Source organism: Sinocyclocheilus grahami, unplaced genomic scaffold (genome assembly GCF_001515645.1).
Source record: "Sinocyclocheilus grahami isolate Dianchi unplaced genomic scaffold, SAMN03320097.WGS_v1.1 scaffold3.1, whole genome shotgun sequence".
Lineage (NCBI taxonomy): Eukaryota > Metazoa > Chordata > Actinopteri > Cypriniformes > Cyprinidae > Sinocyclocheilus > Sinocyclocheilus grahami.
The window spans coordinates 2235676-2255181 of NW_015505182.1; the positions used below are offsets into that span (position 1 = coordinate 2235676).

General features: G+C 39.3%; 1 protein-coding gene across 8 annotated transcripts in view; it reads right to left on the reverse strand.

Moving 5' to 3' along the window:
• LOC107566873 (IQ motif and SEC7 domain-containing protein 1-like) overlaps nt 1–19506 on the reverse strand; it is a 224830-nt gene that overhangs the window by 11683 nt on the left and 193641 nt on the right. For 7 of the 8 annotated variants that reach the window (XM_016252467.1, XM_016252880.1, XM_016252672.1 and 4 more), the window contains 6 exons: nt 8194–8467; nt 6112–7370; nt 4101–4262; nt 2592–2714; nt 1404–1570; nt 883–1022 (listed from right to left, as the gene is read on the reverse strand). In XM_016252467.1, the coding sequence (XP_016107953.1) occupies nt 883–1022; nt 1404–1570; nt 2592–2714; nt 4101–4262; nt 6112–7370; nt 8194–8467 (2125 nt within the window). Of the gene's footprint in view, nt 1–882; nt 1023–1403; nt 1571–2591; nt 2715–4100; nt 4263–6111; nt 7371–8193; nt 8468–16358; nt 16767–19506 lie in introns of those variants that run through there. The other variant, XM_016252744.1, reaches the window with a different exon arrangement.

A 19506-nucleotide genomic window follows, 5' to 3' on the forward strand; every position in this document is an offset into this window, starting at 1 on the left:
GGGGTAAATATGTTTTAAAAATACACTCTTAAATACACACTTAGAAATACACTATCAAGGTAAGCTAAGATAAAGGTTGAGAAACAAAATTTCAGCTGAATGTCATGCTTAAAATGCTGTCTTTTTTTATATAACATGTAATGGTGGAGTCCCTTCTTCGTTTCTCTCACCAACAAAGGAATCATTATGCTGAAAAAAATGGAAGACCCCATTCGACAGAATATAATCAAATATTTTATTTACAAATTTTAAAATCTTTTTAAAGCATGTATATAAATTTCCACTTGCGTCATATTAAATATATAATATATGCCTCTTCTACTGAATAATAATATGGTTGTAACTTGCTATACTGCATGATAAGGTGGTTGAGTTCAGAGCAGGTGAACTGTCAGTAGATTTAATCTGTAGGTAACTCTGAAGGCCTCTGTGGAGAAGCAAATCCCATTTATCATTGCAGAGCATCACACAGCCCTCGCCACATGACTTACATACACACACAGACACCACTGTCAGCACCGTGAAGGTCTCAAGATAGGTATTAGATCTGTCATAAAGAAGAACATCTTGTAGATAAAGAATCTTCTAAGAGTTTCAATGTCATGTGCCTCTTGAGGATAAAAAGTGTTTGTAAATGGTTCCTGACAGAACAATAAAACCTATAGATCTACACTGCATAGAGGGGCAAAAGCAAACAAACACACAATAAGTGAGAGAAGGAACATGTTTAACCAATGTCCTTGGATTATTTCACACCACTGGACCATGACTGGAATCGATAAAGTGTCATTTCTAGAACTGGGGTCAATGTAAGTTCAGAACATGATAGATAGAGATGGACTGTTTTGAATTGTGGAAGACAAAAGAGATGATGACACTCACCGGCTTCTTGCCAACGATGAGTTTCTCCACCTTCTGTACCTGGGAGACGTGGTCTTCGTTAGTTTTAAGCTCTCGTTTCCGGATTCGCTCATAGATGCCCACCAACATCTCTCTTGGGATGTCCTCTCCGTCATCCACCCCTGGTGTGCACAGGAAGCAAAAAACAAAAGAAAAAGCCCATGTATAATTAGGGCACGCAAAAGATTTACGGAAATTCTAGGAGAGAATTCGAAATGTAGGTAAAGCACATCTGAATTACTATGTGACTATATTTACATATCGAAGTTAAAGGTGAATCTCTGTTTGCTTTGCTCCAATTTTTATGCAAGGTTGTGACCAGAATGTCATTGCTATCCCAAAGAGGCCATTAATCAGTCTGGAGCACATGCATTACGTTTAATTAGAGCAAATTTGAGTATTACTTTTTTTTGTATGACAAAAACCTCTGAATGACTTTGAAGGGGAATTTATGGATGGAAAAGATTCAGTTTGCAACGAAAAAACGTGAATTTGAATCTCACCGCGAAGGTTCTTTACAAAGTCCTCCAGTTTCATCTTCCTCTCTGGCTTCACGTTTGGGCTGTACATGTCCGTGTTGAGAAGTATAATGGCAAACGCCAGGATGAAGATGGTATCTGGGTTCCTAAACTGACGCACCACCCCAGGGTTGCAGATGCAGTAGCGCTGACTGAATGGAAAAAAACAACAACAAATGAACAAATTAATATGAGACTGCACTTCCACAAAATCAATAGCTGCTCTGGTGAGTAATTGGTTTTAGATGCACTAGCATGACAGAGAATGGTAAAAGTGCCACCCTGTTAAAGAGCTATGTTCTTTTAGATAACACTAGAATGGACTTTAAACAGTTAATTTGGAAACAGTGTCTGCCTCAAAGGGTTTAGCTATAACAATATTCTTTAAAAAGGTCTAAGAGTGGCGAGCAGGCAACCGTTGGAGTTATCTTCACATGCGTTGTAAGCTGGTGTGATCGCTCAAATGACAGATGGTCCTTGAGCAGCCGATCGAACAATGTTATCTGTGGGCTAAGGGAGTGTTTTATGTTTTTGTGTTGGTAAAATCTAATGAAGGCCAAGAAAGCAAACTATCTTAGAGAATTTCTTGCTTCTTACTGGATATAAACAAGGTTTAACGGAAATTGCTAATTGATCCATTCTCATTGTCTAATCACCAAGCTTCTCTTAAAAGGACAGTTCACACAAAAATTTAAATGATGTCATTATTTATTCACCTTATGTTAATCCAAACCCATACAACTGGTGAATTTTAAAGTGAATATCCTGGCCAAACAATTTTACACAATAATATGAAAATGAATGATGTGTTGTCTTGACGTCAATGTTGAAATGAATAATGTGTTGTTAATCTCCAAACCCCCCCCCCCAAATAATATATAATAAAAATAGTTCATATGACTTGAGGGCTATATTTCAAGTCTTCTGAAGCAATATTGTAGTTTGGTAGAGGAACAGACCATGCACTAAAAATCTTTATCACTTCGGTATGTTCATAGAAAATAATATTTTGATTATGAATCACCGGATAATAAATCAAAACCAGTCTAAATGACTAATTCATGAATCAGATGGATGTAATCATACCATTTTAAAACAAGTGAGAGTTTCATTTTTGATGAACTGTACCTTTAAGGGTGCTTTTTTTAAAGAATCAATTGAAATGTTTTTCACCTGAATGCTTCAATGAGTCGCTCCACTTTCTGTGCCTCTCCCTGCACCCGGATATGTGCCTGGAATTTTCTCAAGGCTTCATCCAGCTCCATTCCAGAGAAATCCATCTCATCTACCACACAGCTGGAAAAAGATAATGAACAAAGTCAAAGGACCGCTACATTCTTTCCTGCACTGTAGTATATCCAGGATGGTGTATTCCTTATTAGTTTGGAAGTTTTCTGGGAAAAAATTGCATTCTATTCCATGAATCTGATTAATTTTCAAAGCACACATGAAGATATTTTAAACTGAGAATGGTCACTGCTTTTAGACAAAGGAAAAAGCTAGACAAATTTAGTCTTTCCGATAAAAGCAAGTTCTATCAGTCTCTAAATCACAATCATGGGGCATACAAAGCAATCTGAGGGAGATTTTGCTCCAGGGATACTGGAGAGTGCATTTGATCTCACATGTCAAGATTGACTGATTTCAAGGAAGTGCCTTAAAAAAAGTGCTGTCAGACTGAGCTGAACACAGACTTCATGGCCTTATCTGCCCCCATTATCTTGACTGTTACTGTCAGACTGAAAAAGGAGGATGAGTTGATTCACATCGCTTCGGAAAAGTGCTCCATGAACCCAGACACCTTAGTCAATATGTACAAAGCAGTGCAAGAGTCCATATATATTATCACTCTCTCACACTTAGATTCGATGGAGGACTGGCTGGAATAATCGTTTGTCATATGCGGACTAATTTCAAGAGGTCACTAACAATTACAGCAAATGCTTTTGGTTACAACAAAAACGAACCAGTTTCAATTGTTCCGAAATAGAATTAATATTTTCCACCTTTGATCCTAAATGCACTCGATTTAAAAAGAGGACACTAAATGGATGTAGCTACAATTGTAAAGAACCAGTTTCTAAAACAATGGACTATGAATTTGATCCTACATGCACTCAAAGCCACATGAGCTTGAAAGGCTTAGACATGGTGGTCAGTTTGTCTCAGGAGGGAACACATAAATTCATAAAGGCTCCAGTGATACTGACTTGATGTTATTTTACCAAGTTAATTCTGCTGTGGTGAGAATAGTGAAGGATAGCGAAAAGCATAATTACAGAGGAGCATCCTAAAATGAAAGATTATGATGGAATTCCCGTTGTTGTTGTTTTTGTTTGGAGAATTTGTGTTTTCTTTTTTTGTAAATGTATGTAAAATATGGTTTGCTTGGAGCATGGATTGATTAAATTGAAAAACGATAAAAAAAAACAAATGTTTAACAGACTGCAGCATCTACCAGTAAATTATTTAAAATTAAGCTGAATTGTGTCATTTTTTCCTATAATAATATACTTCTACCTGTACTGGATTAATGAGCAGAGACAACTAATTGTAAATATCCATGCACAAAACAAAGCATTAAAAATTACTGCATATTTGAAAAAACTTGGCTTTGGAGTATATTTCACTTTGAATGAATACAATACACCCAACTAACCCAGTTACATTTGCTGAACTTACTCAAGAACATCTCTGTTAAACTGTTTCTGCCTGTTGCCCAGGAACTCGCCAATCATCTGTCGACTCAGCCCTTTTCTCTGTAACAGGAAATGGGCAACTCCCACAGGTGTGTCTGGGACAAATCCTCTCTCAATCAGGTACTGGATGCCTTTTTCAGGTTTCCTAGAGACAGTAAAAGAAGATCAAGAGTCTGAACAGTGCTGAACAAGATTAAAAGGAACTTAATGGCCCAGTGCAAAGACAGGCAAATCCACAATCGTCTTTTCAAGATTAGAGGTTCCCACTCTAAACAAGGCTTTAAATGAACAAACACATTCTAAGGCACACACAAAACATGCACAGCCCCAGCAGCAAGCAAGCACCTTCATCCATTCAATAAGAAATTAAATCTGATTTGAAATACCTCATGATTGCAAAATAAATTATCAAACATAATCCCTACATTGTTGTAAGGAGATTTAAAAAAAGACAAACCTTGTTTGTCTCAAGTACACAGCGTTAGATGGTAAACTCTGGTTATGAGGGCAGTGTGTTTTCCTTGATCAACAGCCCAACTAAACTAATAGTGTTCTTATCATGGTTCTAATTGCTTGATCGCTAATCAAATTTAGAGCGCTGAGTGGCAATCAAACAGCACCACATGCATGCACACAGACACGTACTGAATAAATGAATGAGCCAAAATTATAATGAATGTCTGGAAAAGGAAAACACACGTCTATTGCGCTTTGTGTGCTTGGTTTAGATGATAATTGAAAAAACATTAGCTCCTGGCATTGTTCGCGTACTAAGATCTTTCACAGTTATTAACACAGCTAATGAAAATCATTACTCAATGCAACTGAAACATGACACTCCAAAACAGAGATTGTGAGCAGTGTGGGAATGAGGAGCAGAGTAGCATCATATTTGCCTGGACTGAGGTATGTTCCTGTAGCTCAAATACATGACACTAGCCATGCCAAGGCTGTAGGTTTGATTGCTTAAATTGTATTAATGATTGTATTATCATTAATTGTATAATGGCTGATTGTATTGATGTAAAAAGAATAATGGAATTGCATGCTGGCAACAATTTACAGCATAATCCTGCTAACATGGGCATATAAATAAAAAACCATACTGAAACGACCTAAAGGCACAATATGTAAGATTTTTTTTATTAAAATATCCAAAAAAACACTAGAACAGTGTTATATATTTTGCTGACTTGTGTACTTACATTATCCCAAATGTTTCGAAGAATGTTTAAATCCAGAGAAATAAGCAATTTTAACTAGTGACACGGACCGTGTCCATAGTGTCATTGTGTCGCCTGCCAATGACGTCATAACCCCTCGATTTCCGGTTTTGTAGAAAACATGGAAACACCAAAGACGCTTTAATATGTTGAGCGTTTTAATAGACCGGTGACGACCGCACAGAGTAGCATTATAACAGAACTTTCAAATGTATCTAGTATGATAAAACAGCGCTGCTTTTGTTCCCACATACGCACGACCGGAAGGAGCGGAAGCTAATCATCCCATATAGAAAACATCACAAGTAAAATTAATCATGTTTATAAAGATAAACATGGGTTTATTATAGCCCACTTACAATTTACATTTCAGAGATCATTACAAATAAATTATTAAATGCTAAAACGGAATAAATTTAAATGAACAAACTTGGCGTTGCATTTGCAACCATGTGAAAACAGGGGGTGCTGCAGCCCCCTCAGCACCCCTACTTCCCGCGTCTCTGTTCAAGTCTGTATTTAGAACATGCAAATTTGCCATGTTTAGTAAAATGAAGTTTCTTGATTTGGAAGTGACCTGTGATTGAACTATGCTTCATGCTGCTTCGCTACACTATTGACAATGGACCCACCTTGTTGTTGAAATTTTCGCTAATGCAACTTTACAGTAACAGTGTGCCAGCTTTTCTAGAAGCATAAAATTGAAAACCCGGAATGGAAAACCCCAACTAGCTTTCAACAACCAAAAGCATGCATTCACACTTCACCTACTTGTTAAAAAGGTTCAGGCCAATACGATAGTGCCTCTTGCGGATGATATCATTGCTGAACGCGGGTGAGTCCCAACTGTTGCGTGTCTCTTTATGATACGTCTGCTTGCTGAGAGTCTGCTCTCGAAGACTATCCCTGGATGAGGACTCCGAACTGCAGTTGATGGTATCATTGGAATTGGAAGTGCTATTGATGCTGTCGTTATCGCCATCTGAGAAGTCGGACTCGGATTTGCTCTGCCGGTTGGCAGTGCCGTTGATTGCCAGGTGGCTCTCCAGTTGCCTTGGCCGATGCCTAGGAGCGTCATCATCTCTTGCCGGTCCCCTTGGTGGTAGCGCATGAGAGGGGATGTGTTTTGGGCTGCCCTGCTGACTGGCGATGCCCCGTTCATAAGCGTTCTGCCTCTTGAGTGAGCTTCGGTCAGAACGGTCGCTCAGCTCAACCGAGCTATCGCTGGGAGGTTCGATGGTAAGCAAAGGAAGGTGGTCTATCCTCAGTCTCTGCTCTTGACACTCTAGAGACGGGGTGCTTCGGCAGCTAGTGTCCGTGTCGCCCTTTTCGTCCTTATGAGCTAGAGACCAGTAGTCCTGTGAGTTCAAAGAACGTAGACGTAGGTCTGATTCTGTGCTAGAAGGTCTGTCAACTGATTGTGATAAAGGAAGTGGAGGGGAGAGCTCTTCCTCATCTATATAAAGTGTCACGTCACTGTAGGAAGCTGTCATCTCATCTCGCTTACGGTGGTCACTACTGTGAGAAGGCTTGGCCTGGTAGATAACCCCTTGCTCCAGGTCTGGATGACCTCTAGTTGGCTCTGGCTGTCCCTCATCTCCATGTAGGCTGCGACAGTTCAGAGCATCATCTATCGACTCTGCCAATGACTTCACTTGTCGAGAGAAAACGTCCTCCAGCTCTGTAATGGCATCCGTGAAATCGCTCTGGACTGCAGGCGACTTCATGTTGGTGGGGACCATCTCCCCACGCTCCGATTGCACCAAGGCTCCTAGTTTAGAACCATCGTCTGTAAGAGACACCTGCTTCCCCTCAAAATATGAACTGTGGACTTTTTCAGGTCCTTCAAATGAAAACTGCATTCTCATATTGGACAAAACTATGCGTCTGGACATGCGGTTCTCCGACATAGAACTCCTGAGGCGCTCAAAGTTCTTGTTCATCTGATATTGGCGGAAGGCAGTCTGGATTGTTCGCGCAGCATGTCGGGTTATAAAACGCCCTCCATACTTGCGCTCCAGCATCTCCACCTTTGGAAACACACAAAGATTATGCACCACTTTTAGTCAGAGTATCAAAACCCAAAAATGCAAAACATGTCCCTTCTTTCTTAGTCTGACATAATTTTATTGTTGACAGGGATTTTGTTCTCCCTCCCATGACATAATATGACTTGATCAAACCACAAGCCAAAATTGGTAAGCCACTTAAATAAAAGAAACAAATAAAAGCCACACATGGAACTAACTATTAAAGCTTGGGTATTTTGCCAGGTAGGATGAATAAAACCATTTCATCCCTTATAAAGGCATCATGAACTGAAGAACGCCTTTAGCTTGGTACCTAAGAAACCAGTTGTAACCCACTACCATGCAAAAGTCAGCTCAAGACCTTTTTAGCCTGAAGAATGGGCAGAACTAATCACATTTCTCAGCTCTGTGAGACCTCACACAGAGATGGTGGGAAGCATGCCTCTGGACAGTACCACAACACCTTCACTCTGAATACGAATCACTCTCTCAGCATGCACTGAGTTATGATTCTCATCTCCCAAATCCTAAAAGGTTCTCATTGATCTCATATCAGCCTTTGGGTGTATTAAATTACTTCATATGAAAGGCATGCAGTCACCACAAGCAACTTTAAGGAATTAATGATAACCTAACTACAATAAACTAGATGTATTTACAAAGTCCTTTGAGGGGAAGTACATCAAGTGTAAGATGAAGCCACTGAACCTCAATCACACTCCCTCTGCACCAAAAAGGCGCATCGCAATATGAATACAAATAGCTGGTGAAGAATTTATGGTTTCTTGGTAGCATTCCAGTTAAAGATCATGAAGAACTCTACCTGTTTGTCTTGGAGGTCGGTTGAGAGCTCATAGCTCTCAGACAGTGATCGTGAGCGTTTGATGGCCTCCTCTTCTGCCTGTTTGCGAAGGATCGATTGGGAGTGCTGGAGTTTGGGTCGCCGTGGGCGCTGCCGTATGTCGTGAGCGTACAGTGGTGGGCCGTCGAAGAGCTCGCCACTGATGATGGCACTGCGGCTCACCGGCCCTCGTAAATAACCACCACTATTCTCTAGAGAGGGGCCCGCCTCACCACCCGGAGCCTCACCTTCCACACTGTACAGGTAAAAAGAAAGAAATTGTAAGTTGATTGAACGGGTTAGAATAGACAAAAAAACAGTTTCTTTCATACTGACGAATGACTGAGGCATACCAATAGGGATTTGGTTTTGATTTAATGAGTCAGTTGTTCAAGAATCAGACTACACTGGTTGCGTGATATATTTCTGATGTATAAGAGTCATTTGTTTTTCAATTGAACTGTCTGGTTATGTCATTATTTCACATTCAATATAAACAGCAAACTCAGATTCACAACTCTATTAAATATGACAAAAGATAAGATTCAGACCAAATTCTACAGACCAACACTCTTTACAGTACATACAACACACACCGCCTTGTTTTTCTAGACACAAAGTTCCTTGTAAATCCCAATATCCACTCCCACAAGTTTACACGTGAGATTATGAGTTGAACTTTGACACTGGTGTGGAGGTGTATACAGCAACGCACAGTGGTACAGTGCATCTCACAGGCAAAACAATACACAGGCAAAAAATATAGCCTAAATGGAATGATCAATCTGTTGATGTGCTTTTTTTATAACATACAGCTTCCATAGAATGTGTTTCAGCTCCTATCTCCTCCAGTACTGAATACCAAGATAAAACACCCTTGTAGTCTGGTGTCAGCTGTCACATACATCATGCTTACACTCCAAACGGCACACTCTGGACAATAGCTCTGAGAATCAACAGCATAACTCCAACCTGTCAACACCTTAGCAGAGGTATACCTGCTGCGGCAAATTACTTTTGTTGCTTGAGACGATGAGCAAAAAGAGAACTGTGACACATTCGTAAACAGAAACAATCACACACACTTCAGCCACCTCTAATGTGATTGCATGGAAAGGTCAAAGTACATAATGAGGGTTATTTGATTACAATGCATATCAGTTACATCAGTGAAAGAGAGATGTCTTATCATTGTTAATCTCAAGTCCAGTGACAAAACTCATATGGATGGGTCTGGTTCAAGATACCTGTACATGTTTGATTCGCACCTTTACCGCTTCTTAGCCACATACTGACACTTCCTTGCAACAACTAAATGCCAGCAGATTAACTGTCTAGATTAAGTGCTCTTCTTTTAATTAAATGAATTAGTGTGCAGTAGAGCGCTCAGTATTACAGAGATGAGAACACTGACACAGTCAGATTGATTGAATTTGTTCATCTTGTATAGGGGAAGGCGGCAGAGGAGAGGATGTATGGAAGTTGGAGCACTGTTTGCAGGTGTTTCCAATCTTGGATAAGACAATACGAGAGCCTGGTGTAGATTGACTTCAACAAGCAATATCCTCAAGGGGGCAGGCTCTATTGAGCTGAGAGAACCTTATACACCGCTTCAGTTAGTGCTGTGATCATCAAATGAAATATAGAGGATGTGCCTGAGAGATGTCGGGTCGAACGTATAGAGACTGTTCTCACACTTCCTGTCAGGTCTGTATTCACCTGCTGCTTCTGTAAAAAAACTCTGAAATACAGATTCAAAAGGGAGGTCAACACGACGACCAGACATAAACATGTTTCCTCAGAGTCACAGGTCATGGCTGTAGAATTGATTCTTGTGTGAGACAACAAGAAGTCTTCAGCGTACACTCCAAACGGCACAGAGCATGCCATGTTTTTTTAAATTTTTTATATTTATTTACTGGTTTTGGTTCCTTAACAGTTGAATTAACAACTTTTTTAGCTTCCAAAACTTGTAAAGAATAATTATTTGTATTAAAGACTAAGTAAATATTTCAGTGTTATTATTAGCTAAAAATAATGCTATTAAAATTGTTTTCATTCATTCAAATACTGGTGATATAAAACGAAATGCAAACACTAGAAAAATTTAAATGTTGCCTTGACAACTAACAAAAATAAAAAATGTTGACATACTAATATTACTAAAACATTTAAATTATATATATATATATATATACAGTGGGTACGGAAAGTATTCAGACCCCCTTAAATTTTTCACTCTTTGTTATATTGCAGCCATTTGCTAAAATCATTTAAGTTTTTTTTTTTCCTCATTAATGTACACACAGCACCCCATATTGACAGAAAAACACAGCATTGTTGACATTTTTGCAGATTTATTAAAAAAGAAAAACTGAAATATCACATGGTCCTAAGTATTCAGACCCTTTGCTCAGTATTTAGTAGAAGCACCCTTTTGATCTAATACAGCCTTGAGTCTTTTTGGGAAAGATGCAACAAGTTTTTCACACCTGGGTTTGGGGATCCTCTGCCATTCCTCCTTGCAGATCCTCTCCAGTTCTGTCAGGTTGGATGTAAACGTTGGTGGACAGCCATTTTTAGGTCTCTCCAGAGATGCTCAGTTGGGTTTAAGTCAGGGCTCTGGCTGGGCCATTCAAGAACAGTCACAGAGTTGTTGTGAAGCCACTCCTTCGTTATTTTAGCTGTGTGCTTAGTGTCATTGTCTTGTTGGAAGGTAAACCTTCGGTCCAGTCTGAGGTCCTGAGCACTCTGGAGAATGTTTTCGTCCAGGATATCCCTGTACTTGCCCGCATTCATCTTTTCCTCGATTGCAACCAGTCGTCCTGTCCCTGCAGCTGAAAAACACCCCCACAGCATGATGCTGCCACCACCGTGCTTCACTGTTGGGACTGTATTGGACAGGTGATGAGCAGTGCCTGGTTTTCTCCACACATACCGCTTAGAATTAAGGCCAAAAAGTTCTCATCAGACCAGAGAATCTTATTTCTTACCATCTTGGAGTCCTTCACGCGGGCTTTCATGTGTCTTGCACTGAGGAGAGGGTTCCGTCGGGGAAATCTGCCATAAAGCCCCGACTGGTGGAGGGCTGCAGTGATGGTTGACTTTCTACAACTTTCTCCCATCTCCCGACTGCATCTCTGGAGCTCAGCCACAGTGATCTTTGGGTTCTTCTTTACCTCTCTCATCAAGGCTCTTCTCCCCCGATAGCTCAGTTTGGCCGGACGGCCAGCTCTAGGAAGGGTTCTGGTCGTCCCAAACGTCTTCCATTTAAGGATTATGGAGGCCACTGTGCTCTTAGGAACCTTAAGTGCAGCAGATTTTTTTTTGCCTTGCCACAATTCTGTCTCTGAGCTCTTCAGGCAGTTCCTTTGACCTCATGATTCTCATTTGCTCTGACATGCACTGTGAGCTGTAAGGTCTTATATAGACAGGTGTGTGGCTTTCCTAATCAAGTCCAATCAGTATAATCAAACACAGCTGGACTCAAATGAAGGTGTAGAACCATCTCAAGGATGCTCAGAAGAAATGGACAGCACCTGAGTTAAATATATGAGTGTCACAGCAAAGGGTCTGAATACTTAGGACCATGTGATATTTCAGTTTTTCTTTTTTAATAAATCTGCAAAAATGTCAACAATTCTGTGTTTTTCTGTCAATATGGGGTGCTGTGTGTACATTAATGAGGAAAAAAAATTAACTTAAATGATTTTTGCAAATGGCTGCAATATAACAAAGAGTGAAAAATTTAAGGGGGTCTGAATACTTTCCGTACCCACTGTATATATATATATAAACAATAAACATTACAAATAAAAGTACATGATAAATGACTACAAAAATTTTTTTATCTAAAAAACTTTTTAAAACAAAAAATTTAAATATAAAAGTTAAATATACAAAACATCAATAAATACTACAATAATAATAGGCTACTAAAATTATTTCAATCAAAGATAAATTTATAACCATTCTTATGACCTTTTAGAGATGGTATAAATGCAATCCAATAATTGGCCTTAGGTCCACTTATCACCACTAAATTAACAATTTTGTAAAATACTATTGAAAAAAATCATAATGTGCATAAGCAAAGAAAGTGGAACAACAGTCATGAAACACTACTTATCATATATTATAGTTTGAAGCTGTATATGTGTGTGGTCCACTAAAAATATCTGACTCTGAGTCATTTGTTTGTGAACTGGAACACAATGGTTGTGCTGTATGTTTCTGATTCATTAAAACATACTGAATCAAAGAATCATTCATTTAGGAATAAGACTACACCGATCACATTGTTTATTTCATGCTGTAGCTTCAGTTGCACAAGGTTCCCAACCATAGTACTGTCTGTTTTATCATGCAGAGCACATTGAGGTGTCTCTGAGTGCCAATGAACACACATAAAGCCCACCTGCTGCTCTGAAGGACAGAGCTAATGAGAGGGCAAGATGGGTAAAGTAGGAGGTTATATATAGATTTAAAGGTTAATGCAATGGCCTTTTTTCACGCATTCCTACATGCACACATAAACAATCCCAATCTTCCCACAGTGTTTGGTAATAAAGGAAGATGATCATGTCTTGTTACATGTGATTGTACGTTACATGAAAACACAACGCAAGGTAATTCAGATGATGAATTTGGCAGCTAATTTCCCCACATCTCTGCACTGAGGCCACCCGGCTGGAATGACTTTCCGTGTCTGACGCCTGATGTCTCCTGAAAGAGCTCTCAGCGGGTCCTTTGAAGGGTGGCAGCAAATACAATTTTTATTTTGTTTGGTTGCCTTCTCATCTCTCTGAGGAGTGCCAGGGTATTTTCAAAGCCTGACTCTCCCTAAACTGTGATAGATGATGGTGTCTGAAAAAGTCGCAATTATTGTGAACACAAGCGATATAAAATCCTATGAGGATGCCGGATGACAGGTCTGTGAATAGATTCAATGAAAAATATAAGAAAATAAATACTTGGACGTGTTTAGTGATCATCACAGTGATGGTGTGGGGGAAAAATGAACACCTTTCTAAAATGGAGGACATCTATTCATCTCAGAGCAACACAATGGGCTAAATGTTCAAGGCGGGTTAAAGCTGAATGAGTGGGCAATCCAGCTCTCATTTTAATTTTCTGCCTTGTGTTATTTTATAAGACTGTGAACGCTATAGCAAATTGAATTTAACAAGGAAGAAAGCCTGCTTTAATTGAGCCGAGGACTGCGCTCTTAAATCTATAAGCTAATGCTCAAAACACTAATTAGAAATGGGTTCATTGTTAAAATGGACACAGATTAGCTTCCAACTCTGTCAAATTGTAACTTTCTTTATTGCTTCATTCCAAAAATTTCCTGTAATAAAACAGACCACTAGGGGCACCAATATGCATTTGGAAAATTCAGCTTACTTTAAAGGGATAGCTCACCCAAAGTAAAAAATTCAGTTTGAGGGTGATGTCGTAACTTTCATTTTTGGCTTAACTATTACTTTAACAAAATATCTTTATTTTATAACACCCAAATGTGGTTTACAGCATATACAGTGGGTACGGAAAGTATTCAGACCCCCTTAAATTTTTCACTCTTTGTTATATTGCAGCCATTTGCTAAAATCATTTAAGTTAATTTTTTTTCCTCATTAATGTACACACAGCACCCCATATTGACAGAAAAACACAGAATTGTTGACATTTATGCAGATTTATTAAAAAAGAAAAACTGAAATAACACATGGTCCTAAGTATTCAGACCCTTTGCTCAGTATTTAGTAGAAACACCCTTTTGATCTAATACAGCCATGAGTCTTGTTGGGAAAGATGCAACAAGTTTTTCACACTTTTATCCAACCAAGTGAAGTGTGGAAACAACTGGAGCTCAAATCCATAACTCAAGACAGCTGGCCAAGTTCTATATTTTCCAGAGGGTCTTATTAGACAGCAAGATGAGGTGTCCCTATAGAACCAGTTTGGGCTTCAGTCACGTCCAGCTTAGAGAGATGTGGGAAGTTCTGACAAGGGTAAGAGAACACAAGTGCTAACAAGATGGTGAAGTGTTAAGATCTGACAGAAGATGAAACGCACCGTCTCTTGCTCTTCCCTTTGGAGTTCACCTAAATGAGACCCCCGAAAGAAGGCCTCTATCTTATAGTGATAAATTACTTGTTTGAAACTCAAAGCCAAGAAACTTTTGACTCACAACATGCTGATATAAGAGGAACTAATCACTGGGAATTTCAATCATCTACAATTCCCATGAGTTAAAGTACATCTGGTTGAACTGCATTTTATTTACATTTCATTCCTCTGAAGAGTCTACGATTACGCTTTTTTCCCCCTTCCTTTTTAGGTAACAATTTCTGCTGAGCTTATTTAACCTCATACTTCATCTAATTGACTGTGAAGCTGAGGTGCAGATGCTGAGTCTAACAAGGTAAAATAATAAGCTCATTTTCATTTCACTAACTAAACCACATTTCATTTGAACTCTCGGGTGCTGATTTTGGAGTCTTTTTCATGTCCTAAACCTAAACCGAGCTCTGAAGGTTTTACTGCCATCCTGACAACTGACTTCAGTTTTTCTTTATGCAGTATGTTTAAGATTAGACAGTTAAAACAGTAAATGCTTTTATAGACAAAAAACATTTTGTTTATTATTTTGCCATGCTTGCAAAAAAAGGTGATGCTGTGCTGTTAACAGAGGTTACACTAAATCACACTACACCAGAAAATGTCCTCAAACAGCTTTGAACAAGAAACTGATGTAATAAAGATATATTTTGTATATATAATAATATAGGCTTTATATTATATATTATGATAATAGTCTCTTACGCTTACCAAGGCCGCATTAATTTAAACAACAACACAGTAAAAACAGTCCAATCACAAAATCAACAGTCCTAAAAACATCCTTCAGAAAACATTCTAATCTGCTTATTGTAATAATTGTCGAAAACAGTTGTGCTGCTTAATAGTTTTGTGGAAATATTGTGAATCTTTTGGTAAATGGAAAGTTCAAATGAACAGTGAATCACTTACATAAATCTTTTGTAACATTCTGAATGTTAAACATGTATTTCATTTAAAGGAAAAATCTTACTGACCCCAAACAACCTTAGGTTCTCAGGCTTTGAGGGGGCAGAAGAAGCTGTCAAAATTACAGATGGTGTGTTTCCACTGAATTACGCGCACATATACTTTTCACTGTCATTGATCGGTATTTGTGCAGCTATATTTGCATATAATGTTCTAGTGCAGATCTTTAAGACCCTCACATGCCATGTTTAGTGCTTTAAATCCAGGTTTGAGAGCAATAGAGGACCAGACAAGCTGCATTCACAAGCGTGGCACGTTGCATAAATGCAGCCCTGTAGATGACTGGCAAATGCTCTGGCATTTCGCATAAAGCACTCATTGTTCAAATAAAGCTTGTTTTACTAACATCACCAAGCTTATTCTGGTATTGCATGAATTTCAATGGGGATGATCTACTAATATACATATACCTCTCTATTTGTTTTGATTTATAAGATCAAATCGTTTTGTTGGCAGTGCCACTATGACACCTTCCCATGACCAAGTTAAGAAAATATACAGCCGAAAAACTAACACTCACACAAATACTTCATTCATTAGCAATAAAAGCATGCAGAATGGTTGATGTAGAGACCTCACTAAAACAGTTATTCTTGTTATAACTTTGACTAATACAATCCGCTTTTACAATCAGTGATGGATAGAGGTCATCAATGACAAAAAGAAAAACAGAAAAGGAAAAATCTGGAATGGCATTAAAGCAAATTTTCACAAAAATTACATGGATATAAACGCGTCTATCCGGCACAAGATTAACTGAAACATCACTCTACCGCACAACTAGAAGCAGAAGTGCACTCAGAGCAGCAATGGAGGGGTTTGCGCAATAGAGGAAGATCCCCCATAATTCAAAGCAGGTAAATGAAACAAAGAGCCACAGAGCTGGAAGTCTCATAAAACATCTGTGATCTACTCAAAAACACACCCAGATACAACTATACACCCCATCCCAATGTGTACGAACACAGTAGAAACACACTTAAAACTTATTTCCACTTCTAAACATATTCTTGAACACACACACACACACACACACACACACACTGAAATCTTACCAGCTCCCCAGTTCCAGCAGAGACTGGCTTCTGTCTGAAGCGCAGTGCAAACACCACATGTCGATCTCTGATCCCTACAAACATCAACATCCCTTTGGCCTGTGGCTGCCCATCTCCTCGCCAGGCAAAGCCATCTCATAGGAAAAAGAGGCACGCTCTCAGTCTGACTAAAGACCACTAAATCCTCACCCTCTCCGTTGCGTGCGCTCTTTCCTTCTCTCTTTTTTTCCCTCTGACTTTGTGGAAGGGGTGCTCTGAGGGGTGTGCAGAGAAGGGAGGGAATTCCACAGTCCGGAAAACTAATTACATGATGGCGGGAATATAAACGACCAGCCCGACCCAAAGAGGAGGGAACGGGCCGGCCCGCCGAGTCTGGAGCAACAGAGCCAAAAGAACGTAGGCTGGAAAGCCATGAAGGGATCGGGAAGCCCCTCTGGAATGACAAAAGGATGTCAGTCTATAAATAAATAGCACGATCGCAGGATGGACTAAAACTGGACGGATTGGATGGAGGAAGTCCTGCTCTCTCTCAGGTTTCAACGGCTGCAGTAATATGAGCTTGTAACGTGTCGCACACACGCTCCAGACTGGCCTGGAGAAGTGTAGCCAAAAAGCACTCTTAACTCTGCTCCGTCACATTAATGATGGAACCTGAAGAAAGTCACAACCCAACGTTGTATTTGGTGAGTGCTAATGATATGGATTAAAGCAGCTGTGTGGATTTCTAATTAGAAAATAATTCCTTAGAGGCATAGTTCACCCCAAAAATAAAACTGTCATCATTTACACACCCTCATGTCATTCCAAACCCTTTCTTTTCTTTGTGGAACACAAAAGACAACTGTTTTTGTCCATACAATGAAAGCCAAAGGGTTCTAAAACAACACTGAACCCCACTGACTTTCATTGTCAGGTTTTCAAAAGAAAAAAAACAAAAAACACTGAGATGCTTTTCAAAATATCTGCTTTTGCATTCCACACAAGAATCAAACTCCAAAAAGTTTGGAACGACATGAGAATGAGTACATTCTCCCTTCAAATATAAAAAACCTATTAGGTAGAACACCTAAAAACGGTCTAAAGTGCATCAAAATGTCAAAAACGTTGTCCGGTTGATGCCTTTTTTACAGACAAGGCTCTGTTGTCTTGTAAAAGAGGTCTAAAAACACACACAGCTGTATTTATAACTAACGGTTTGAATAACATCTCTATAATCCCTCTTTTGCCTCCTCCGTCTACTTACATAAGGAGGGCGGCCTGGCTTACGCATTTCCTTTCTGACATCATTACCTAAACAATGGGCGTCGCTCAGGCAAAGCCCAGATGCTATCGCCCGCCCGAGTGTGCAGTTTAGAGTGTCTGTGGGGTCAGAGAAAATAACCTCTCAATGTAGACTAGCGTGGTTTTAGGAGTCTCATCAAAAAGAGAAAAGAAAAAAAAAACAACACGAATAGCTTCCAGGTGGTAACATCTTGGAGTTTGGTGTCTAACGGTCGAGAAATTATGTTCTCTAATTAGAGTAAAGGCTCAAAGCTGTTCTCTAGTGAGGGCCTCTCTTATTTCCTGTTCCTTGCTCTCTTCCTGAACGAAGAATCCCTAAAGGAAGACTAAAACAGGTTGAAACTGGACCAAAGGGGTTCAGACAGCCTTATTAACATCTGTTCTTCAATGGTAGCCTCAAGATGTACATGTGCTCTTCGTCAAAGATCTTCAGCTCTAAAGTGTAAAGCAGCAATGAGGGAAGAATCACAGCAGGAAGCTGAAAACTGATCATGTCCTTATGGATCACGCAAGCCAGTTTGGTAATGTCTCGGCACACAAGGAATAAATAAAAGCATCTATGAGGACAGGACATCTAATGAGTCAGAGGAGTCATGTGTTCAAGAGTGCATGACTCACTCCCGAATGGGATGGACACATAGCGAAACATCACTAAACTGATGAATTGCTATTTTGTAAGTACAAATGAATGCAGTTGAAGTCAGTGAGGCAAAAGCCTATTACACTTTTCTGTAGCTTGTACGAAGCGGGAGGTCACTGTGACTTAGTGCTTTTAGAGCCACCTGACAGAGTTCATTACTGAGGTCCTCAAATCTTTTAATGCTAAAAGGCTTGGGGAGCAATAAAATCTTTCCTGTCAGAGTAAGGCTTCAAGGAAAACAGCGTGACTAATTTATTAATTTGGTTCTAGGTCCACTTATCTGTCACTCTATTAGCCGGAACTGAGGCTAAAACACCACAATGGCCATGGAAAACATTTATTATTCATCGTCTGTTTTATTATGTCTTATATTGATTTTTCTGTACTGCTGGTTCGTCTGGTCAGAGGAGAACTGGCCCCCCGACTGAGCCTGGTTTCTCCTAAGGTTTTTTCTCCATTCTGTCACTGATGGAGTTTTGGTTCCTTGCCGCTGTCGCCTCTGGCTTGCTTAGTTGGGGACACTTCATTTCCAGCGTTATCGTTGACATAATTGCAAAGATATTATTTAAACTGAACTAAGCTGGATGTTGACATCACTGAATTCAATGATGAACTGTCTTTAACTGAAAAATGAGTGTTTACTATTGTCATTTTGCATTATTGACACTATTTTCCTAATTAATACTGTTCAGTTGCTTTGTCACAATCTGTATTGTTAAAAGCGCTATATAAATAAAGGTGACTTGACTTGACTTAATGGGAATGATTCAATGACTCACTTGTAAAGACAGTCAGTTGATGCCACCTACTGATGAATACAGTTTTTAATACTATTATTATTATTTTTATTATATATTTCTATTAAAGTTTCAATGAACGGCTCCTTTTTATTCTTGCTTTTTCTCATCCAGCTGTCGTTTATTCTTTCATTGCTATTCTCAGCCTGCAGTCTGGGCTGACATGAACTCGAAAGACAGGATTCACAATGTGTCATTCCAGGTCTGACTTCATTCTCATCTTCAATCCATGGAACAAATTCATTTCCATCAGATGAATATGGAAAAGGCATACAGCATATTTGAAAAGAGCTGGACTGATTTTTTCCCCTGTTAGCTCAATCACTGATTCCTTAGAAACAAAACCTAGTGAATCTACAGTACAAGTGTGAATTAAATTACAGGCTGAGGTCACTGAACAGCATAATCTCTGACTTCAGTTGCGTCTGTC